The sequence below is a fragment of the Choristoneura fumiferana genome, chromosome 9 (assembly GCF_025370935.1).
Source record: "Choristoneura fumiferana chromosome 9, NRCan_CFum_1, whole genome shotgun sequence".
NCBI classification, from domain to species: Eukaryota; Metazoa; Arthropoda; class Insecta; order Lepidoptera; family Tortricidae; genus Choristoneura; species Choristoneura fumiferana.
The window spans coordinates 4073856-4100052 of NC_133480.1; the positions used below are offsets into that span (position 1 = coordinate 4073856).

The following is a 26197-nucleotide window of genomic DNA, read 5'->3' on the forward strand; positions in this document are numbered from 1 at the left end:
AAAGGACAAAGGGCCTCGCAAAGACCTGCCGCCCGGAGCCTCGCAATGGGTAAGGCCGCCGCTGCTCATACCAAACAGGGTCTTATAAATATCACTTTAAAAGAATAAGTTTTTGTTAAAAAAAAATACAAGATTTTTTTCGCTAACTGTACTTTTTCTTGACTGTAATTGCATTTCAATTGCATTGCATTTCAATTCGACGCAAATTAACCATTGAAGGGCTCCGTCCTGCGGAGACGATCTTGGCTGGATCACCAATGCGTTTGTGTGATTTGTGTGTTCTTACAGTGTGGAGGTGGAGGGACTGCATGAACATACATTTCTTGCATAAACGTAGCTACCATAAGGTCGCTGGTGAGCAAAGTAACTGTTTCATTTCATTGGTTGGGTTAGTTAAGAACTAGAGGTGGTACTCACTCCCTGTGTGAGTTGGACTCGGGATCGTCTGGGTTGCGCAGACGCAGGTTCTTGCGGATGTCGACGGTGGCGTTGGAGTGCCGGCTCACCGACAGCGCGCCTGGCAGGATCATCGCCGTCTCCTCTGTCGGGAGAAAAAGTATATCAATAACCTGGTGAGCCCTCGCGTACTTTATAAAGGACCAAATTAACATTAAGGGGCTGTTTCACCATCTCTATTTGTTTTGATCGAATAGACGGAGACGGCATCACATTTAACCGTCAGTTAACACTAATCAATGGATGGGTAAACAGCCCCTAAGAATTACGACCGAATGTACTTTATAATTTAATTACATTATTATTTTCAGGGTGCCACTCACCTCGTGCTGTCGTCCCCACATCCCTGGTGCTTGCCAGGAGGTAAGCCCAACGCTGCACTAGTGAGGGGCAATGGCGACCACCGTGCGCTGGGGAGCGCACCACGCGTCTACTGCTCCCCATACTACCCTCCCCACAATCGGAAGGGAAGAAGTCACTGCAAGCCCCACTCACCTAGCTTCTGCCTGTGACGCTGCACGATTTTTGAGTACGAGTATTACCGTTTTCAATTTTATTCACTACAGGCAAGACACCACTGTAAATGCCAAGCACATCTCAGTCGTTCCGGTCGTAGTGGCATTGCCATGAGCGAGCGACATTCGCTCCACTCGCTGAAAGAGTAAAGTTACTGTGGGTGTTACTCACCTCGTAAAGGCACATCGCTGTCGTCCCCACATCCCTGGTGCTCCTGGCAAGCACGACGCTGCACTAGTGAGGGGCAATGGCGACCACCGCGCGCTGGGGAGCGCACTCGACTGCTCACCATGCTACCCTCCCCGAAATTTGAAGGGAAGAAGTCACTGCGAGCCCCACTCACCTAGCTTCTGCCTGTGACGTTGCACGATTTAGGAGTACGAGTATAACCGTTTTTCATTTTATTCATTACAGGAAAGACACCACTGTAAGTGCCAGCACATCTCTGTCGTTCCGGTCGTAGTGGCATCGCCATGAGCGAGCGACATTCGCTCCACTCGCTGAAAGAGTAAAGTTACTGTGGGTGTTACTCACCTCGTAAAGGCACATCGCTGTCGTCCCCACATCCCTGGTGCTCCTGGCAAGCACGACGCTGCACTAGTGAGGGCAATGGCGACCACCGCGCGCTGGGGAGCGCACTCGACTGCTCACCATGCTACCCTCCCCGAAATTTGAAGGGAAGAAGTCACTGCGAGCCCCACTCACCTAGCTTCTGCCTGTGACGTTGCACGATTTAGGAGTACGAGTATAACCGTTTTTCATTTTATTCACTACAGGCAAGACACCACTGTAAATGCCAAGCACATCTCAGTCGTTCCGGTCGTAGTGGCATCGCCATGAGCGAGCGACATTCGCTCCACTCGCTGAAAGAGTAAAGTTACTGTGGGTGTTACTCACCTCGTAAAGGCACATCGCTGTCGTCCCCACATCCCTGGTGCTCCTGGCAAGCACGACGCTGCACTAGTGAGGGGCAATGGCGACCACCGCGCGCTGGGGAGCGCACTCGACTGCTCACCATGCTACCCTTCCCGCAATCGGAAGGGAAGAAGTCACTGCGAGCCCCACTCACCTAGCTTCTGCCTGTGACGCTGCTCGATTTAGGAGTACGAGTATTACCGTTTTCCATTTTATTCACTACAGGCAAGACACCACTGTAAATGCCAAGCACATCTCAGTCGTTCCGGTCGTAGTGGCATCGCCATGAGCGAGCGACATTCGCTCCACTCGCTGAAAGAGTAAAGTTACTGTGGGTGTTACTCACCTCGTAAAGGTACATCGCTGTCGTCCCCACATCCCTGGTGCTCCTGGCAAGCACGACGCTGCACTAGTGAGGGGCAATGGCGACCACCGCGCGCTGGGAGCGCACTCGACTGCTCACCATGCTACCTCCACGCAATCAGAAGGGAGAAGTCACTGAGAGCCCCACTCACCTAGCTTCTGCTGTGACGCTGCTCGATTTAGGAGTACGAGTATTACCGTTTTCTATTTTATTCACTACAGGCAAGACACCACTGTAAATGCCAAGCACATCTCAGTCGTTCCGGTCGTAGTGGCATCGCCATGAGCGAGCGACATTCGCTCCACTCGCTGAAAGAGTAAAGTTACTGTGGGTGTTACTCACCTCGTAAAGGCACATCGCTGTCGTCCCCACATCCCTGGTGCTCCTGGCAAGCACGACGCTGCACTAGTGAGGGGCAATGGCGACCACCGCGCGCTGGGGAGCGCACCACGCGTCGGCTGCGCACCATGCTGCCGGCGCCGCAGTGGGTGTCGCATACCGACCATTGGCCCCATGGCGACACCTCGCAGTCTATCACTGGAACAATAGCTGAGGTTAGAACAACCTTTGTTTTCTGGGTGTGCATTATCTCTCTGTTAGCTGTAAAGTTTACGAGTATACTGACACGTCTTCAGCTGTGCCAGCGTGAAAGAACAATAGATGAGATATAGAGTAATTGGTATGCTTTTTGGGTTCCGTACCCGAAGGTTGATAAAAGGAACTGTCGCTTCGCTGTCTTTCTACCACAGGGCGGTATCTCGAGAGCCCTAATAGATAGACAGCTGCAGTTTACACATCATGTATCTTTTTAACCGACTTCAAAAAAGGAGGAGGTTCTATGTTTACTGCCAGCAATAAATAAGTAATAAAAAAATGAATAATTAAGTGGGTCAAAAAAGTCCATCTTTATACACGTGTTTTGTTTATAATATGTGAGAAGGAAAAGCAGTGTAGGTATGTAATACACATTTATTAGTTAAAAAACTAGTACGATTTTATTATGAAAGTACTCTCGTATTTTAATGCTTCTTGTTATGTAACAGTCACATAAACTACTATTAAGACACTAGGAAAATCCATTGGTAGAAGCAAATGACATTTAAAAAACAGTCAACCAGAAGTCCTTTCTCTACCGACATTTCATTCAAAGCGCGCACTTCAAATTAACAATTTTTAATTTATTCAACACGTAACCTCGAACATCGACAGTAAAAGTACAAAATGGCCAATAAAAGACGGGTAACTGCAATTTGTCAGCTGCGCCATTAATGGCAGTGTTACGGCGAAGTTACGCTCTGCAGAATTAAAGAAATTTTGTCGTTAAAATTGCTGTATAGGCCCTGTTTTATGGACAGGTAGCTTTCAATATTTATGGCCACTTTATGACGTTGTAAGTCCAATGGCGTCAACCAATTACAGCGCGGCAGCGCGACGCTCTCCACTTTTATAATCTACCCTCGCAGAATACGATAATGTCATCAATATACAATGTTTTACAAAATTAAGCCAATTATCCTAGTTTTAGAAATGAGAATTTTTGTGTATTACGGATTACGTTCAAGCATGTAGTGACTTTATGAGGTATTGTTCAACTCAACATAAAACTTCCGCTTAAAAATATTTTATACTAATATTGATAGGCAGGAGTGGAGCAAGAGAGGAGAGGCCTTTGCCCAGCAGTGGGACACAAAAATAGGCTAATCAAAAAAAAAATTATGAATGCAAAATAACTACTAATATTATACTACTTTATACTAATATTATGTATGTTTGTCCGTCTTTCACGACGAAACGGAGCGACGGATCGACGTGATTTTTGGTATAGAGATAGTTTACGGGCCAGAGAGTGCTATAGGCTACTTTTATCTCTGAAAAATGCACAGTTCCCCAGGGAACAGCGCGCGATAAAATTCCACGCGAGCGAAGCCGCGGGCAAAAGCTAGTGTTTATTTAATAATTGTTACTTATAGATTTTAGTGGTTTTTACATTTTCATATTTCAATTTTTTTCAGCTTATTCTTATAGACACAATTTACTATTACAAGCCTAGCTAGGCAACGACAGCAATATGGATTGATCATTAAGCTCAATGTAGTGTCTGGTCAAATGAATCGTTATTATTTTAGTAGAAACCTCGGGATTCTCAATCCCGGAATGCCTTCACGTTAAAGTCTCTGCATTTATAGCCTCCTTACCGATGGATTCGCCTTGGAATCCGCGAAGATGGTAACATTATCTGAATTATTTTGAGACTAAGTAGCTCAGTCATCTGCTTAGCTTCGAGCATCCAGAATGCCTCGCAGATAAAACTACTGCGGTAAATTGTCTGGATTACGTAGTTGGGCTTAAGAATGGAGCCTTGAGAATTGAATAGTACGAATAAATGATCCAGTTTGAATCCGGGAGTTGAGATTTGGTTTGATCTTAGCTCATTTCACCTGCATGATAAGGGATCAATCTATACTTATAAATAAAAATGTGTTGCTAAGCGCAAAACTCGGGAACGACTGGTCCGATTACGCTAACTCTTTTTTTGTTGTGTTCGTTACTGTCTGGAGAACGTTTTTATGGAGGAAAATACAGAAAAAATACAACGGGGGCGAAGCCGCGGGAAACAGCTAGTAATAAAATAAATATTAATTTCAGTTTGTCGTAGGTAAGTTAAAATTGGAATAATTATTCATTTTAGTTTAACTATTTACAATAATCTCACTATTTAATAATAATTAATAATTTATTTATTTATTCAGACAACAAAGATCCATACATTATTAGTAATTTGCTTATTGTTAGTATACATATTGGACGAGTGATAGTGTGATTGAGTATTTGTTTACTCAATTTATTTAACTCAAAAAATGCATTTCAAAATAAAATTAACATTTGCATTATTGTCAATATATTTGGTTAGACGTGTCACTCCACATCAGCACGACCTATTTATAAAAATCACTTGATACCACGTCTTCCTTCTTACATATTTCATTTCACTTCAAAACAAAAACGATGTTTACCGCAAAGATATATCTACCTTCATTTGTTTGTTTCCAACTCTTCTCTCAAATTACCCTCAGCACTCCACAGCTAAACAAGCCCGTAGTAGGTATACATTTCTGAGTCATACATAGACTTACATAGTATATTATATATCTCAGAGTGGTAAGTGGGTGAAATATGTTATTGCAGGATTATCTACTGCACTCACGGTTCACTGAACTTCCCGCTTATAACTAATCATTAGATGTTTGATTTTAAAATAAACAGAACCTAACTTTGTACCTATAAGTTCAAAACAACGCGTTAATATCAGAAGCAAATAATTAAAACATAGTTCGTACTCGTTAAAGTGAACGACATTGGTTCGCTTTTTAAAATAATTATAAGTGTTTTAGATTTTCTAGAACTATCTCCATACCTGCTAGTCAAAGTCAAAATTTCTTTATTCAATTTAGGCTATAACAAGCAATTATGAACTCACGCTATGAATGATGATGCTGATAAATGAAGTCACGGGCAAAAGCTAGTTTTTAAACGCTAAACACACTAAATTACACTAACCACACAGCTGTGATGTGTTTTGCATTTAAAGACATACCAACTTAGGTTTCTTTCACTCCCGGGCAAGCTTGTGAAGGATAACTTAATTATAATTGAATCTTGGCCTCTTGAAAAGGCTCAGAGTCCCGCAATAAGCTATGGAGAGAACTGTGCTTGGAGTTTCTTTACGCGATAGGTAGAATCCGAAATTCGGAAATTCACCGCAGAACTAAAGTCACCGAGATAGCTCGAAGAGTATGCAAATTGAAGCGGCAATCGCTCGAAGATCATGAACCGGAAGACGAAGCGTTGGAAGATCCCACTAGGTGGACTAACGACATGCGGGAGTTGCAGGCATGCGAGGGTTGCAAGTGGCGAGTTGTTCATTGTGACGTTCTTAGGGCGTGCCTTTGTTCTACAACGGACGTTTCCCGGTTGATGATGATGACTTGAATCTAGGTAAATTCGATAAAAACCATAAAATCGCAAAGTAACTTAAGCACCGATTTGAATAACCCTACTTTTTCACCTTAGGCGTTTTAAAAACGGCAAAGTTTCCTTTTCCTGCGAGTTGGCGTCGAATATTGAATTTATTGCAAGTGCACAAGTTCGTGGAATTGCCTTTATCGGATTTCAATGTTACTCGAATCGGTTGTAGGCTGAGTACTTGCTTTACAATTCACTACGTACAAAACGGCCATTGGAGTCCGCGCTAGTGTTGCAAAAAAGGAAAAAGAATCTCTTCCCAGTAAAAAGGTTTTTTATGGTAAAAACTCTATGGTCCCAATTTCAATCAAATTTTGCGAAAAACAAAACAAAATTCAGTGAACAAATTGGGTGTACTAAGAAAGCTACCTGTAGGTGTGAATTTTGAATTTGAAATAGCGTATTGCTTACTGGCTGGAAAGTTTTGTTTGAAATACAAAAGTTATCCGTTCGGAACGGTTTCAGGTAAAATAAAGTTTGATTTACGAACGTTTAGAACTAAGTATTGGAGAATTTTTGAGAATGGAATTCTGTTATATTTTATTGCGACTTATTATAAGTTCGCAGAAAATTTTAGACGTTCATTTCAAGTTACGGTAAACTGTAAAGTTTAAAAACTTTAACTCTAAAGTGCTAAGAGCCGCACATGAAATATTAGAAAGTGCACAATATTGTTTACAAGCCTTTACTTCAACTAGGCTGATATACTTTTTATTACGATATTCTCCCCGAATTGGGGTGTAGGTACGCATTTAAATAACCCGGTACCTCAATCGCACTCAACTGCACGGGTATATTTGTTACAATATAAATGAAGATTCGTTTGCAAATTTCCATGAAAATTAAGTACAATTTCAGAATTTCTATTCAATTGCAGACTAAATTAATAGGTATCGTATTTGATTATTTTTTATTTATGTTATAAATCAAAGATTGACAGTGCTATCGAACGGGAAAACATTTTTTAAGAATTGTATGGGTTTGAAATTGAAGATTAGTCAAAAACCCAAATTATGTGTCGTCATAATACAAGTAGCTCTATACCTTCTGCCACCCTACTGCATGGAAAAAAACCCTTTCGAAAGAAACAGTTACTTATATATAGATTTTTCAGAAAATCGCTCTCTAAATTCAATTTTCAACCGTTTTTTGTCAAATGCAGAGCTGAGCATGGGCTGTATTATCTATATTTTCACAATAATCTATAATAAGGCATCAAGAGCTACCAAACACCATATTATTCACGCGAGCGAAACCACGAGTAAAAGCTACATAGATACCTAATAAAAAAAAAACACGTCCAAAACAAGCCAGCGGGTCTCGATCTCTCTTAATATATAATTTGAAACAACTGTTAAACCATTTGAGCCGCGTGGCAAAACGAAGTAACTGAATTCTCGCCCCATTTGCCGCCCCATAAATCCAGGGGCTCAGTGTTCCCATTGTGCGGCCGTCTTGAACTCCTATAGTACCATATTTACTGCTGTATTTATTTTTAACCCCCGACGCAAAAAAGGGGTGTTATAAGTTTAAGATAGATAAGATATTTTATTCAATAATTTGCAGTACAAAATAACAATAAATACAATGTTTTACAAAATTCTATGTAACACATTATCCTGCACTAGAGTTACTAGAAAACTCTGTATCGCAGGCTTAAAGCGCTAGTAGAAAATTAAATTAAAAATAATTTATCTAAGCTTAACAGTGCAAATAGATATTATGAAATTATACGGACATTAAGTAAAGTGAAAATAATAAAAAGGTATAAATTACAACAGTATAAATAAATCAATTGAATTTAAGTATAGTGCTATGATCTAAATAAGCCACATCGTCAGTGCAATTTTTAACTGTGACAAAGCCGAATCGAAGTTTGCTGACTAAGATAATACATTATATGTGCATAACGTAAAAAAAAAAGTTTGACCGCTATGTGTGTCTGTCTGTGGCACCGTAGCTCTTAAACTGGTGGACCGATTTGAATGCGGTTTTTTTATTTGAAAGCTGTTTTTTTAGCGATGGTTCTTAGATATGTTTTATCAAGATCGGTTCCGCCGTTTCAAGACCATCAGCTCTTTTGTTCGCTGCGGTAGGAATTTTAGACGCATAACGGGTATTTACTTTACTTCCAAACATATTTGGGACCTAAAATTTGAAACACCCATATATGCCATATAACTATGCAAGATTATGGAATTCTCGGCCTGATGCTGCAACCAGGATATCCAGAACACTAGTACACTCTTGATAAAACCATAGCAGATATATCGTGTTTAGATTCGTTTCGATCAGTATTTGATTCTACATACAATGCAATGGTGGCAACAGGATGAGCTGATGCTGCAGCCAGGATATCCAACACACTAGTATACTTAAAAAAAATATATATATCAAAGTTTGAAAAACATGAAATAAAAAAACTTGAATTAAAAATTTAAAAAACTCCCGACATAAAAAAACGCCAGGAAAAATAAAAATAAAACGCCCGAAAAAAAACGCCGCTAAAAATACAATAAAAAAGTAAAAAATAATTATGCACTACCTAGCTGTTGCCCGCGACTTCATCTGCGAAGATTTCGTTAACCCTATTCCGCGGGGACTATGCTGATTTCCCGCAAAATTAGCCTGAGTTAATTTAGTATAAGTATCTAGTAATATTTTTTTATCTAAGCGTCGTCGGTGTCGGGGGACCGCTAAAGTTAGTACTTTAAAAAATACAGCATATGTACTTTAGTTTCCTGTTAACCTAAACAACAATATATAAATAAAATATATAAACTATGATAAAACGAAATATTACAAGATGACAGATAGTGCTCCTTAAGCATTGATTCAATGAGTGACAAAGATTTTACGCGTCGTAAGTCAATTGGTAAGGAATTCCACAACCGAATAGCCTAGATAGACAGTATAAGAATAGACCTAGAATTTGGAGTTAGAAAGAGGGACGGTAAGAAAAAAGTTCTGAGAGCATCGAATAGAAATTGAATCGAAGAAAAACATTACTTCAGTGGCTTTAAAAATAATTTGTTTATTTTTATTACACTTTAAAGTTTATTCGAAGCAGCATGTAAAGCAAAATGTTAGATGTTTGTAGCGTGACAGGCCACGTCAGTTGTGTTCTAGGATTGATAACAGTATTTTTGTATGAAAGAGGAAAAATCTGAAGAGTCCATTATTTTTAAAAGTCGCTGAACTAATGTTGTTCAGTTTGACGAGTACTATCTATGTTTTCATTATTTGCTCGTTTTACAGGCTACACGCGGTATTTTTATTATATCGACTAAATTTCTTTGAAATTATTTGTTTTATAAACATACAAAAATATGCTCTTTCATTTGGTGTCACATTAGTAAAAATCGCACTTGCCTATTTTATATTTTCTTCTATGTGAATTGTAAATGATTTCAAACATAAAATCGTATTTATAGGAACTGTAATATTTGAATATTATTTTATTATGTTCATCTCCAACATACTGACTTTGACTTTGAACTAAAGTAAAACTAGAAAAAGAAATTTCCCGTGGCATAACATCAACCCAAAAATGTTGACAGCATTTCCTCGCTGTATATTTCTATGGTTTTTTTATTTATTTATTTGTAATCGTATTAGAACGAAAACATTAACATATTTAAAAGCCTATATAATTTTATTAACAACATTTCTGTAATATTACACTCCATACACATTTTCTCGTTACGCTTTTCAAAGAGGCAAATATTTTTGTTGAGGCATTTCATCAAAGGCCGTAGTCTCAAGCGAGCGATTAAAAAGAATTTATATAAAGGCAGTTCCGTTTCACGCAGCCCGATAGCTATTTACACGGTCGCTTACAAAGTGACTCACACTCTGATGTTGAGTTACTCTGTGCATACCTTCTTACGTACTGCATCTGTGGCAAAAATTTAACTAGTGTTCCACTTTTGAACTTTATTCGAATTTGCTTGCAGTGCCACTGCCAATATTGTGCGATCAAGCACGAAGGGCCGATTATGCAGAGTAAAAAAAGTCAGGGCCTACATGCAGAGCTTTTAGTGCCACTTCATGTATCATCTAAACCTAAATTGGAGTGCGCACGGCGCCAAAAGTGTGAGCCGCAGAGAAATCATACTAGAGAACTGCATCTCGTTTTAACTGTGGCCAAATCACTAATGTTATAATGTAAATGTGAAAATAATCGGTCCTTGTTACCTTTTCACGCTAAAACCGCTGAACTGATTTAGATGGATATAGTTTGAGACCCTGGGAAGGAAAGGATTATTTTTTATCCGAACAAAATGTCAAAATTACTTCGCAACATTGCAATGATAAACGAGTTCTTCGTAAACTAAACCGCGGAGTTTAATATATATCTAATCTTATTAAGATAATTATGGATTTAGGACAATTTTATAATAATAATTAAACGTTTATATTTCAGTCTCTAGTCCCATTCACATCATGTTAGTTACCTTCTTATAATAATGTTAGTTATTTAGTTAAGATAGAATTGCGTTAGTAAAAAAATAATAAAAAAGTGGAATATCATGTCAAAATATAAAATCCCACTAATATTAATAATGCGTTAGTTTGTTTGTTTGTTACCTCTTCGCGTCTAAGCTGTTGAACTAATTTAAATGAAATACGGTATATAGATCATTTGAGTCCCGGGAAGGACATAGGATAGTTTATATCCCGGAAAATTGCATAGTTCCCTCGGGATAGCGATAAACGAATACTACGCGAACGGAGTCGCGGGCAGCTAATATGCAGGAGCTCAACACGAAACAATCAAATATTTCTCAATATATGTTTCAGATTAGCAAAGAAATGTAAACGTACGTAAAATCTCAATAAAATCCCCAAGGAAACAGTCCGCGCTGTTCGAGTCACGGAAAAAGCCGTTCGCAACACGGCGGGTGTGTTCGAGCCCCGGGGACGGAAACTTTCACTTCCGCCACGCATCAGATCGGAGTGCTGAGTTTCCTTATTCTATTTGTGTGTGTTTAGTATTGATTTTTAGGGTTCTGTACCTGAAAACGAAAAAAACGGAACCTTCATAGGACCATTTTGTTATCCATCCGTAATTATGTCTGTGACCCAACTGAATTTCTAAAATTATAATAACTCACCAGCAAACTGTTCTGCATAGCGAATTTTTTTTTACAAAAAGATGTATACTACTTTCAGCTAGTGCTTTGCACAATTGAAAAAAAATTGGAAGTGTTCCATAAAATTCAAACGTTCACGTAAAGTGACGGTGGCGTGATAAACTGCGCCCGACTATCCGCACTCTGGATCCCGGCACATAATGTAACAGCTGTGACAGATTGCATCCATATTTTGATTTATCGAAGACATTTTCTCACATTACAGGCGTTGTGTACCGCTAAAAGCTTGGTTTTCTAAATTACCTACAAACTAAGCTCTTACGTTATCCTACTTTACTAATATTAAGACTGATTTCTGTACCTAGTGCTATCCACGAAGACGCGTGATTTGTAATAAGAATCACGGCGCGCGTCATCGTGAATGACTCGACCTATATATGCAGGGTGTTTCTGACCATGGGTCTTTGAATTCAAGGTTAAATTCGTAAGGGGATCCCATGCCCCAATGACCTTCGATCTGAATTCCTTAGTTTTCTAATGTTTTTTGTAGCTTATTATATTAAAAACAACGGCTTTTAGCAATATAGTATCCCATATTTACTTCAAAGTTCATTATCTTCGAGATATTTGGCATCAGAGTTGAACAATTTTAGGCCAAAAAACTGGTTTTCTGGCAATAACTTTTGTGATAATTAGTTTCAAATGAAAACCCTCTACACGTTTTGAGACGTCAAAGACGAACCCAAATTTTAGATCTTTCACGTCAATAGAGATACAAAATAAGAGTTTTTTTCAGACAATGTTTAAAAAATCATACAAAATTAAGTATTAATTTTTTTCAAAATCCGGTTGACAAGTATGGAGATAAAAGATCGGAGGACCGATAGCCGTTTGACTTATAATTCTATCTGTATATAGTACAAAAGTAGGAGATACGATTCAAAACTTGTCAAAGATCGATGAAAACCTCGGGTAGCCCCTTAAGGTTGAGTGACAGAATTAGAAATAGTGCGATAAGGGAACGCTGTGGTGTAAATAAGGTATAGTCACACGGGTTGAGAAAAGGATGCTTGGATGGTTTGGGCATGTAAGAGAATGAATGAAAACAGATTGACTAAGCAGATCTATAAGACGAGTGTGAATGGGAACGTTGGGAGAGGAAGGCCTAGACGAACAGAGCTTTGCCTAATATTCCCTATTGAATAGAATAGAATAGAAACGTTTATTCGCACTTCGCAAAATACATACAACACAAAATAAAGAAGTATAAAGTAAATATTAATCTTAAGGTATTGCAAAATCACGAAGTGGTCTCAGCTCAGCATTACACTACGCAGATACGATAATATACGAGACGATACATTCAGTCTAAATTCTTCAAACTGAGTAGACTTGTTTTTTGGTGCGGATTGTTTATACAGGATGTTTTCGTGTTTATCTCTTCTAGATTTAATCGCGTGCAGCGGGGCTCTCACATCAACCTGTATCTATCTGCAGATACAATACTATTCCATATTTATATCGGCAGATATTATACACAGATCAATTTATATACGCAGTTAATAGGTAGCTTTGCCATCTTTCGATATATGTCGGTGCACACAGATACTTCACGATAAAATATAAGTTATCTGCGCTGTATGTGTTAACTCATTGAATTGTACCTATAGGGAGCGATATTGACAGATATGCGTTCAGATACAGATATCTTATCGTATCTGCTTAGTGTGCTCAGCATAGTGCAGTGGTATTGGTGTAATTTGTTCCAAGATATTATTTATTTACTAAGCCGTTACCCGCGACTCCGTCCGCGCAGAGTACGTTTATCGCTATCCCGTGGGAACGGTGCAATTTTCCGGGACATAAACTATCCTATGTCCTTCTCCGGAACTCAAACTACCTGTGTACCGAATTTCATCTAAATCGGTTAAGACGTGATTGAGTAACAAACATCCAAACATCTAAACATCCAAAAATCTTCGCAAACTTCCAGATTTATTATATTAGTAGAATTTAAGCTATGCTTAATTTTTTTTTTATCTGACTGGATGGCAAACGAGCAAGTGGGTCTCCTGATGTTAAGAGATCACCGCCACCCATAAACATCTGCAACACCAGGGGTATTGCAGACGCGTTGCCAACCTAGAAGCCTAAGATGGGATACCTCACGTGCCAGTAATTTCACCGGCTGTCTTACTCTCCACGCCGAAACACAACAGTGCAAGCACTGCTGCTTCACGGCAGGATTAGCGAGCAAGATGGTGGTAGCAATCCGGGCGGACCTTGCACAAGGTCCTACCACCTGCAAAAATTTAATGTATCTTTTCCAAAAAAAAAACATAATTTAACTACAAAAAACTCCGTGCCAAGCTCAGCCACCCCTGTAATTACTTCATAAACAGAGTGCCTATAAGTATAAACAGGCACTCGTGTATTGTCGAGGATGACGATTCATACTCGCACGCGCCCGCGCCCCGAGGGCTCTCCAAGTGACGAGGATCCGAGGTGTCGACGGCAATCAGCGACACCTTCCGTGTTAAGTAGGAACTAGACTTTCGTGTAGAATCCACTTACTTCGTTTATTTTTACACAATACATTACAGTACAATACAATGGGACAATTGACACCAACACAAGTACAGTCGAAGACATAAATATCTAAACGGCCATAGCGTCAAATGCATACATACATTAGCTACCACCATCTTGCTTGCTAATCCTGCCGTGAAGCAGCAGTGCCGGTGAAATTAGTGGCACTTGAGGTATCCCAAAGTAGGCCTCTAGGTTGGCAACGCATCTACAATCCCCTGGTGTTGCAGGTGTCTATGGGCGGTGGTGATCTCTTACCATCAGGAGACCCACTTGCTCGTTTTCCATCCAGTCGAATAAAAAAAATACATGTATAGACATCAACCCTTATGGTTAGTGGTATAAAGGTATACTCGTAGATATTTTTGACGTCAGACTTCTATTTTTCAAAACAAAAGATTTATGAGATTTTAAATTTTATGTGTTTCATTGTTGTACACTTGACCCGACATATATTTATGTATTTGACTGTACAAATTTCTCTCTCAAGCAGAGGGTCGTGGGTTCAAACCCCGGCTCGCACCTCTGAGTTTTTCGAAATTCATGTGCGGAATTACATTTGAAATTTACCACGAGCTTTGCGGTGAAGGAAAACATCGTGAGGAAACCTGCACAAATCTGCGAAGCAATTCAATGGTGTGTGTGAAGTTCCCAATCCGCACTGGGCCCGCGTGGGAACTATGTCCCAAGCCCTCTTGTTCTGAGAGGAGGCCTGTGCCCAGCAGTGGGACGTATATGGGCTGGGATGATAGACTGTACAAATTGCATGACACTAAAATGTTAATGCAACAACAAAAGAGCAATGTTTATTGGATTTCTCTACAAACAGCCAGTCGAGTTACACTGCATCTGACAGCTAGAAACATCAGTTGTGGAAGCTGACGTCTCATTGTACCTATTGCAGAATGCAGCTGCCATGCACTTTATATTAGTAAGGCAAGCTGTATTTTGAATAAACATCTATCCATCAACGTGAAAGTTAGTTTTTTTATTACATTTTAATATGAACGAGTCTCACGGTAGATTCATGTTCAAAGTTCTGTGGTTTTTCGGTTCATAAATCAAACAATCTATCATCATCATCATCATCATGTCAGCCGAAAGACGTCCACTGCTGGACATAGGCCTCCCCCAAGGCTCTCCACTCAGACCGGTCTTGTGCTTTTCGCATCCACCGCGATCCCGCGATCTTAACCACGTCGTCGCTCCATCTTGTTGGAGGCCTACCGACAGCTCGTCTCCCGGTCCGCGGACTCCATTCGATAACCTTTTGACCCCATCGGCCATCAGTCCTGCGAGCAATGTCCCATTGCCACTTCAGTTTCGCAATTCTTCGAGCTATGTCGGTAACCTTAGTTCTATTGCGGATATCATCATTTCTGATTCTATCCCGCAGAGAAACCCCGAGCATAGCCCTCTCCATAGCCCTTTGAGTGACTTTGAGCTTCCTTATGAGGCCCATCGTTAGCGCCCACGTCTTAGATCCGTATGTCATCACTGGCAACACACACTGGTCAAAGACTTTTGACTTCAAACACTGCGGTAATTTGGATGAAAAGACACTGCGAAGCCTCCCGAACGCTGCCCAGCCGAGTCGGATTCGACGAGTGATCTCTTTCTCGAAGTTGGACCTACCTAACTGGACCGTTTGTCCTAGGTACACATACTCGTCAACAACTTCGAGCGCAGAGCCTCCGACTATTACGGGAGTTGGCACAACATGGACATTAGAAATGACTTTTGTCTTGCCCATGTTCATTCTCAGGCCAACTCGGTCGGAAACTTTGCTGAGGTCAGCGAGCATAGCACTGAGGTCCTCCATGGTCTCAGCCATGACTACAATATCGTCGGCGAATCGAAGGTGAGTGAAGTACTCGCCATTAATGTTGATGCCTCGTCCTTTCCAGTCCAAAACCTTAAAAGCATCCTCCAATGCAGCGGTGAACAGTTTCGGAGAGATCACATCTCCTTGTCTGACTCCCCGCTGAAGAGGAATAGGCTTCGTGCTCTGGTCCTGTAGTCGGACGGACATAGTGGCGTTTTCGTACAGACACTTCAACACTTCGATATACCGGTAGTGAACTTGGCACCGCTGGAGAGCCTGCAGCACAGCCCAAGTCTCGATCGAATCGAAGGCTTTCTCGTAGTCTACAAATGCAAGGCAAAGGGGGAGGTTATACTCTTCGGTCTTCTGTATAACCTGCCTGTATGTGGTCTACGGTACTATAGCCTTTTCGGAAGCCGGCTTGTTCTGGAGGCTGAAAGTCGTCAAGCCTGCATGCGAGACGATTTGTGATGACCCTGGAAAACAGCTTTAAACATGGCTCAGAAGTGAGATGGGTCTATAGTCAAACAATCTATAACCGCCTGTAATCCTTTCAGCAACCTCAATCAGCCGAGCCAGATGGAAAATTAAAAACCGAAACAGCATAATGCAAACAATGTAATTCTGCGTTTTAATTATTCGCAGAGGGTCGGGTCTAATTATTCAACTTAATTGGAGTTTTGTTGGATGGCCCGGGATTCTATCGGCATCAATTTGCTTAAAATTGTCTGCTGACCGGTGGTGAAGGTTTGTCAGTTACAAAGGTCGCGAAGGTTATTGTTTTTTAATTAAAATCAAAATCCAAACGGTTATTTACGGAAAGGGCTGTTTTACATGTAATTTTGTAACCCCCGACGCACATAAGTTTGACGCTAATGTCTGTCTATCTATCTATCTATCTATCTATGGCATCGTAGCTCTCCAACTAGGGCTATGTTTTTTATTACGTAAGAGCGAGTTTCATTGTGGTGTTTATTAGCTTATGTTTCATTAATATCGGTTCAACCGTTTTTGAGATATTAGCTTTAGAATATAACATTTGACACTTTCGTGATTTTTACTCATAGTCAAAATACCACAAACTGTACTTATCACGCTAAAACACACGAGTAATATTTGCCTCGACGTTTCGACCACATTACTTAAGTGTGGGGTATCAAGTCTGCCTAGCAGCGCGAGTCCTTCGAACTACCCGCACTTGATCACAAATAGTACCGGCACGTATCTCGAATTACCCACACTTGGTCATTTTTATTTGTCGCCTCATCAGACCGACATACAACCCTAACAACGTCCGATCGTCCCTCCGAACATTCATCCCGACGCCGACACTTATTTATAACAGGATTCCACGAAGATGAAAGCTTATATCCATCGTCCCGGTTGAAATTTTTGTACTTTTTTATTTCAATCGCTTCACGCACCATTCTTGAGTAGAAATGACGTTCCGTGGAGAGAATTTTGGGATTGTGAAGCTCAATCCAGTGGTTTGGTTCTGACTCCAATAGATGTTCGGCTATGGCTGACTTGTTCACTTGGCGATTTTTAACAGCCGCAATATGTTCCTTGACCCTCTCAGCTATTGTTCTTTTCGTTTGTCCGATGTAGGAACTACCACAACTACAATTAACCTTATAAACACCCGGTGTTTGGAAGGGAACGACATCCTTGGGTGTCCTAAATATGCCTCGCGACTGGTTAAATATTACCTAATCGTGTGTTAGCGTGATAAGTCCTGTTTTACTTTTTTGTGGCAATACCACCATTGCCACAAAGAATGCGCCGTAAGAAACTTGGCAGAAAATATTTTTGAATCAAATTTATAGGTATTTCAAATCATTTAATACTAGCATAAGTTTTTTCAACTGTATTGCTAACTCAATGATCCAAGTTGGTCAAAAATAAAAATAAATATTACTATTAAGAATTAAATCCAGAAAAGCAAATTAAATTAGATATACATATAAAGTTCTCTGGAATTGCCTTGTCCGACTCAGGCAAGTACATAAATTTCAGTTAAATAAAAGCCTGTAAAATTTTTACTTGTTACATTTATTTCATATTCGATACACATAAAAATACAGATATAAGCAGAATTACAAATTAAGCCACAGCTCACCCTTAACGCTGCCAAATATTATTTAGCCAAAGTATTTAAATTCCCCTTATCCCGTCCGTTGTCTAATTAGGAACGAATCAACGGGCAACAGCGGAACATTCTGTATTTACATTTCTCATTGTGGCAGAACTGTTTTTTTATGCAATTCCATTTCAAATTGTACAATGCTTTGCCGTTAATTGTGAACGTGATGTGCTTTCCACTGGGAGCTGTCAGTTACTCTTTTTACCCGACTGCCCGAAGGGGGATATGTTTTTCGAGTGTACATATTTGATTTGAAATACAATACAATACAAAGACTCTTTATTGTACACCAGACATAGTAAGCGATACAGAAAACAGATACACAGAAAAAAAAAAATAATAATAATTACTAGAAATTAATTACAAATTAACTGAATGCGGTTACTGAGTGTGTTAACATGCTGGCTGAGTCTTATTTTTTGTTATTTTGGATACTTATTCAACATTCTCATTTCTTCTTCATTCTAAAAAACGTGGGCCCGGGCCCACTACCTTTTGAATGAGACAACATCAACAACTAGGCTAGAACGTCTTTGTAATATACATCGCAATATTCACTCCTAATTAAAAATGTAATCACTTACCTTCCCATTATACACACATACCTCATGTACATGGTATATAGATTGCGCACTGAGAGAGTCAATACGCCTACCAAAATAATTAATTATGCTACAGCTTGCTAAGGGATAGGTAGGTACTTTGAAGTAACCCGCATTGCATACATCTCAACACAAATCAGTCACAATAAGATTATGGTAAAAAATAAAATTACATTTTTAATACGAGCTTTTTTTGCTGACTGTACTTTTTGTTGACTGTACTTGCATTGTCACCCAAACTACATTTGCATACCAAATTTCAAGTCGATGCCATTAACCGTTGAAGAGTTCCGTCCCGCGCTTTACCAGATTATTGTATTGTCACGCAATTTACATAAGTATGTCAAATGTCAAGATAATCCGACTACTAAAAGCGGGTCAAATTTAACTTGCAAGATTTGACCCGCACATACAAGATACATACATACGTTAATACGTTGTTGTAGAGGCTTGAAAGTAAGCAATAGATGAACGAGTTAGTTTGAAGGCCGACCCTTGAGAGCCTTGGTCCGTGGGGTCCTAGCGCTTGAAAAACTCGAAGTTCGTGTCGTGCGGTCCCTCTAGCTGACACTTATACTATTTCAAGAAATTTTAAAAAGGTTAGTAGACGTCACAGGGGACCGAAGAGCTGGCAGCTTCCTCGGACAAAGAATTAGCTTGGCTATTCAAAGAGAAAAAAAAGCAGAGCGGTTTGTCCTATGTGGCCTTTGAAGCCGAGGATCGTGGGTTCATACCACGGCTCGCACCTCTGAGTTTTTCGAAGTCCATGTGCGAAATTACGTTGGAAATTTACCACGAGCTTTAAAGGAAAACATCGTGAGGAAACCAGCACAACCTGCGAAGCGATTCAATGGTGTGTGTGAAGTTCTCAATCCGCACTGGGCCCGCATGGGAACTACAGCCCAACCCTCTCATTCTGAGAGGAGGCCTGTGCCCAGCAGTGGGACGTATATAGACTGGGATGATTCAAAGAGGAAACGCTGCCAGCATCTTCGGGACCTTGCCTAAGGGTAAAGTTAAGTAAAGTTTAGTCTCTCGTAGACCAATATCCAGATTTTCAATTTCCGGACGGACACAAGTTAGGGATCATCACAAAGCGAGCCTATTTCTTTCTCAAAGGGCCGGCAACGCATCCGTAACTCAACTGATTACAAACGCTGCCAACTTAATCAAAGCTGTTCTTAGGCACACTGTTTAGACATATAGACAGATAGGTACACATTATATAGATGCACTAACGCTAATATTGACCAATGATCTCCCAAGTGCTGTCTATGAGCGCCTGAGTAATCAGATTGTGTCCATTATATCCAGTAATAGGGTAAGTAATATCTGCAATGTTGACTTAGATGTTGATCTATATTCCTTCTGAGTATATGTCGGCGGCCGATCGTAAAATCCGCCAAATCACGAAATTCCTAGGCAAATCGTGAAACGGCGCCATTTCATGATTGGCTAAAGGACATCCGCCATATCGTTTAAAACTCAACGTTTAACGATTTGCCTAGTGACGTATCATAAAACGCCGCCATATCGCTTCGCTCGTCGTACCTATTTTTTATTTTTTTGGCATATCACGATGTGCCCGTTATAATATCTAAGAATATCGACGAATGCGTTGCTCTAATTGATCTACCATATTATTTCTCAGGCACATCGTGATATGCCTGGTTAACTTTTAGGCATATCATGAAATGGCGCCATTTCATGATATGCCTAGGAATTTCGTGTTTTGACGGATTTTATACAAAGCCGACATATACTCGTACAAAGACTTAGCAGCGGTCTCTCGCGTAAACCATTAGGTTTATCGGTTAAGGGTCTCTACCCATTACACCGTATCATACCATGACCGTAACAGCAACGTGTAAGGCAAAAATATATTCTTTGTCAAAGTCAAACAAAATATCTTTATTCAATTTCGGCTATAACAAGCACTTATGAATGTAAAAAAATCAACCACCGGTTCGGAAAAACCTCTGTTGAGAAGAAACCGGCAAGAAACTCAACGAGGTTATTTTTTTTAAACAGACTTACAATATTACTAAATGATATCTATACATCACAAGTATTTAACACAACTTTATTTTTAACACAGTAGATTCGCTATTTGAAGGGACCGCTAATGCGGATCGGAGTTATTTCCAAATATCCCTGTCCATGATATAATCATTAACTTTATAATAGGCCTTTGATATTAATGTCTTCTTGACAAGATCTTGTATTGATCTTGTATTTGTATTGAAAAGTATGACTATGCCCACTAGCACGTTTCCTGACTAACTGTCGCCACAGAATATATAATAGTACGTCGTCGTCGCATGTCATGTATGCGCTTGACATTCCGTTCCTGACCCGTTCCTATTACGGTCATAGCATCATACGGTATAGTAGGTCATCATTAATTTAAGAGTTTAGCTTTTGTCGGTGGAGTAATCGCCACTCTTTTCGGTTCTCTGCCAGCGTTTTCAGCTCCTGATACGACATGACATTGACTTTTTCCTTGGCTTGATTTATAAATGACCGTCTCTGCCTTCCCCTGCCTCGCCTGCCTTCTATTCGCCCTTCCAAAATAGTTTTTATGTAGCTGGTATAGTAGGTAGAGAATTGTAATTTCGGGATTTCACTATATTCCCATCGGAATTTCCAAAAATGACTCATTTACGTTGTATGATAAACTCTTCTTCTTCTTATTCCTCTCCTATCGGAGGTTGGGTAACATCATGGCGATTCTGATTTTGTAGGCCGCTGCTCTAAACAAGGACGTGGTACTGCAGTTGAACCAGTCTCGTAAATTCTTCAGCCACGAGTGTCTTCTACCCACGCTTCTCTTTTCGGCAATCTTTCCCCTGGATAAACACGCGTCCAAAATTTATGTGTTTGCTCGTAACTTCTCTTGAATTGATAAGTGTAAGTTTTTTTTCATCCTTTATTTTGTATATGTTTTTATTCCTGCATTAGGTAAAAATTGGAACCCAAGACACACAACGTGCAAATGCAGAATCATCCTTCGCCCATTACTTTGCTCGTATTTACCATTTTATTTCGCAAAATATAGTTGTTATTAAAAAGCTAATAAAGCCGATGAACGGTGAAGCAGACTAGTCCTCGAATGGAGACCACGGACGGGAAAATGTAGTGTAGGGCGTCCTGAGGCACGGTGGACGGATGACCTTAAGAGGATCGCTGGCGGCGGATGGATGCGAGGGGCTGAAGACAGAGTGCTGTGGCGCGCAATCCAACAATTCTAAGGTAAATTAGAAACCAAGAGTCATCCGAAAAAAATAAAGAAAGGAATTTTCGTCCTATGACGTGTAATAATTGCAAAAACATAATAACTTGTTATATGCGCCAGTGGGTTAACTACCCCGCGTAATCGGGTGACGGGGTAAAAGCTGAAACAATTCCCCACCCTCCCGTCACCCTCCAATTTGTAGGGGTGAAAAAATGGTTACAAGCTTTTGGAGATCCGTTTTAAACAAGTTTTTGTTGAAGTATTTGATACAACCGATGCAAAATGAAGTCTCAAAATCGAGTACCGTGTTTAAGTCCCCGGGGCTTGATCCAGTGGCTCAATTAAACCAGAAATAACCACTTTTCTCTTCCTTTTGTTATAAGTACCGACTTAAAGTTTGTTTCAGTATTTATTTAAGTAAGTAATTAATCGAAGCGGTAATACGTTTCGTATGCTCTGCCTACCCCATTTGGGAATACAGGCTGTTTGTGTGTATGGGTGTGTGTGCGTGTGTAAGTTATCTTTAAGTTAGTTGTGTATTAATCTGTCATCTCTCAGGATAACAGGATCAAAGGAATTTTGGCACAAATGCCTCTATGACATTTTTTTCTTTATTATTATTTATTGATCTGTTAACCTCGTTAATAGTTATCTTAAAAAGATCGATTAAATGATTTTACAAGCGGTTATTTGTCTAGTTTGACAGCAAAACACGAGTTTCTCAAAATATTCGATGCAACTCGAGAATTAATCGAAATATAATACACTTATGACGAAGCCTTGGAATTCAGCCAATTTCAGCAAAGACAAATACCTAAGTTAATTAAGATGTATGCTAATGAAGAACCTTCACAGGCGGAGGCGCGTAGAAGTGTTTACGCAAATGTCTTAAGATTTCAAACTTTCAACGATGCAATATACAATCATCATCAACATCATGTCAGCCGTAGGACGTCCGCTGTTGGACACAGACGGAGGTTATATTTTCACTATTGTATGTCCGCGGATCAGCAAGCGCAGCGTAGGACGTCCACCAACAAGGGCAGATGACGATGATGATGCCTTACATTTCTGGCGCTCGCTATCGCAATCAAATGACAGTTTTTGTATGCGAAATCTGTCATTTGATTGCGATCACGAGCGTCAGAAACGTTAGGCGATACAGCCTTTGATTAAAGCCGCAGGTTCATGGTAGACACAGGCCACTTCCAACCGATGCTAGGTTTGCACGGACTTAGTACTTGTTATTAGTGTAAGTGATTAATTAGGGACTTGTCTGGAAAGTGACAAGTAGCGGTATACACATTACATATACGCCATTGATTACCGCCCCCGACTCGTTTTAAGAAATGTTTTTAGGTACTTTCACTTGACATGAATGTTCACACCACCCGACAAGTGACAAGTATTAGTAAATTTTTAGATGGAAGCAGCAGGGCTACTACGAAACTCGAAACTTGAATTCCGTGTCGTGCGGTCCCTCTGACACTTATACTATTTAATACGAGAGTGAGAGGGACCGCACGACACGAACTTCGAGTTTCGAGTTTCGTAGTAGCCCTGCAAGCACTTTGTTGCTTAGCAAACAGGACAGGCTTCTATTCACTCGAACTTGCAGTTGCACTAATAAAAGCACTTATGCAATATTTTTGTTATACACCACATCTGACAAGGTTTAAGTGACAAGTACTAAGCATTAGCTACTAAGCTCGTGTAAACCAAGCTACTCTCCAGTCTCTTACGCGAAAATTCGCGTCTGGCTTATCCGTAAAACTTCTGCGTACTCACACGGAACCCGCGTTTCTAGTCGTCACCTGCCTAACCGTCTCTTTAGCATGTCGCGTAGATCCGAAAGGCCGTTAAACAAAGTTAGCAGGGTGATTCTACGCGGCAGGTCGATTGTCCCCGTAATAGCTGTTTATGCCCTATCCATTAGGCGGCAATGGCTTGTTTGCAGTAAATCTAAAGCAACTTTTTCCGGCGAAATTTATGCTGGAATTGCCCAAACCACTTTGTCATATTTGGTACTAGATGTTCCCGCGACTCCGTCAGCGTCGAATTCGTTTACTGATCGCTATCCCGCGGGAACTATGCATTTTTTCGGAATAAAAACTATCCTTAAACAGCTTAAAAACTACGATTGTTTTTTTGGAGTCTTTTTGTATTTTGAATCTTTTAAATAGAAAAAGACTCCAAAAAACCAATCATATTGATTGCTTAATAGCGACATCTCTTGTCCGGGTGAGCGGTTAGTTACGAAAGTGTTGATGTTTCTCGATGAGAGCTAAAACAAAGATGTCGCTAGTGTCGCTGCTTAAGTGGCTAGGAAAGTAAAAAGCAGGCTGAAATGTGTGGTGCATGGGTAAAATTTGTGTCTAGACTCATGTCCAGTGGTGGTGTAGAGATATGGCACGCAGCACGGAATGCTGAGGACTGGGTTCGATTCCCAGCGCTGGTCTCTTTTTCTGGGTTTTTTTCTGTGCATCCATGTTTCAGTTTGTATTTTCGTTAGCTTAAAAACTATTTATCATTGAACTATAAAAAATGTAATAAGTATATGACGAAAGATAAGCTTTTGAGTCAGGATCCGACTAGATGATTGAATGAAAATTAAAAATGTGATCTGATAGAACTCCTCTTAATATATAAGTTAATGTCTCTACTCCAATAATTATTCGTGATAGATTTTTATATTCTTTGAAAATGAATTAGTGTGTATTAACGGTTTTGAAAGAAAATAAAAGTCTATAACGAATAATTATTGGAGTATACACATTAACTTATATATTAAGAAGTGTTCTATCAGACAAAATTTTCAATTTTCATACAATTTTTATGTAATAATCGAGTAAAACTAACAAAAATGCAACGTTGCCAGCTCAGCAGATATAAACGCTCTTAAAAAGCTTGTATTTTTACGTGTAGGTATGTAATCTGTATTGTTTACTTCCTAATAAATATCAAAACAGAATGTCTCGCACAAACTCCAATATTGCTAGAAGGACACCGCTTCGGGCAAGGATCAACCTATAGTCCTATATAAAACCCATATAACACCTCATAACTTTCCAACACACCCACAACGTTCCAGCCTTCACTGAAACACAAGCCTTAAAGTCGTGGCACAGCGTCGCTTTTGCAATGGCATAGTTAAATTAGATTGGAGGTTGTGTAAGTAAGCTGTTACACACACAGGCCTTTTGATGGTTATTGATGTCCGATACGACAAATATAGTTTCCAATTACTTCAAGCTCCTTATAAGCAGTAATAGTGCTTCCTATTTGCTTAAAGTTGTATTAAGTTACTAAGTAACCCTTTAAATGCATAGGGAAGCCTATAAGCGGAGATATATACACAATATCGAAATATACAAACACGTCAGGAGTAAAAAAAATTGAAAGATTACTAAGGCGTGGTTACTGGTTGGTTGGTTTTTTTTCTATAATTTGCACTGTTGCGCTTATTGTTAAGTTTATAATGATCGGTAGATCTCCAAGTTAGGTATCTACTTATCCAAAGGATCCCCTACATCTCTAATTTAGAGAAAATAAAATTTTGACGTGTAAAACATGTCAGTTTTATTTTTTATTTATATACTTATTTCTAATTTACTCTGTTTTGCTAGCTTAAGTAGTTACTTGTAAAGTTAAGAAAATTATAATACAATATTGTTTAAAAAAAAATACTTTCTTCTTTCTTTTCTTGCGGTGCGATAGTATCTAAAAGTAACATGTCAAAAAGCCCATTGCCGCTACTAACATAATAAACGTTTTGATTTTGACTTTGAATATAAGCCGTGGTGGCCGAGTGGTTTCGGCTCGCACCTCTGAGTTTTTCGAAATTCATGTGCGGAATTACATTTGAAATTTATCACGCGAATTTATCGCTTTACGGTGAAGGACAACATCGTGAGGAAACCTGAACATACTTGCGAAGCAATTCAATGGTGTGTTTGAAGTTCCCAATCCGCACTGGGCCCGCACTGAGAGGAGGCCTGTGCACTGCAGTGGGACGTATATAGGCTGGGATGATGATGATGATATACAGCTGAATTTCTGTTGTTAAATGTCTAGATTAAGCTGTTCATTTGCCATCGCAGCTACATTAAATTCTAAACTCATGAAAAATACCAGAAGATACATTGAAATTATTCCACTCTGAAAACGCCCATTTTCCCATTTTCGCAAATAATATAATGCCTCAACCCCTCGTAGTGTCAACTCGTATAATTAAATTACGTTCACAATCGCAGGAAGCGGCCCATACATGTTACGATTTGTTCAAACATAAACGGACCAATGGATACAACGCATGACGTCGCAGCGGGAGTGTTAAATTAGACTATCGAGCTTCATAATCTTCGTCAGATTATGTAAAATAAAATAATAATTCAAGTAAGTAAATTGCCACGGCAATTTGTAACGGAAAATAC

The 26197-nt window shown here is 39.8% G+C and overlaps 1 protein-coding gene across 1 annotated transcript in view; it reads right to left on the reverse strand.

Moving 5' to 3' along the window:
* The window catches only part of LOC141431009 (somatomedin-B and thrombospondin type-1 domain-containing protein-like), a 106072-nt gene that overhangs the window by 11541 nt on the left and 68334 nt on the right, over window positions 1–26197 (reverse strand). The window contains 2 exon segments of the mRNA XM_074091940.1: window positions 414–541; window positions 2594–2788. Of these exon segments, the coding sequence (XP_073948041.1) occupies window positions 414–541; window positions 2594–2788 (323 nt within the window).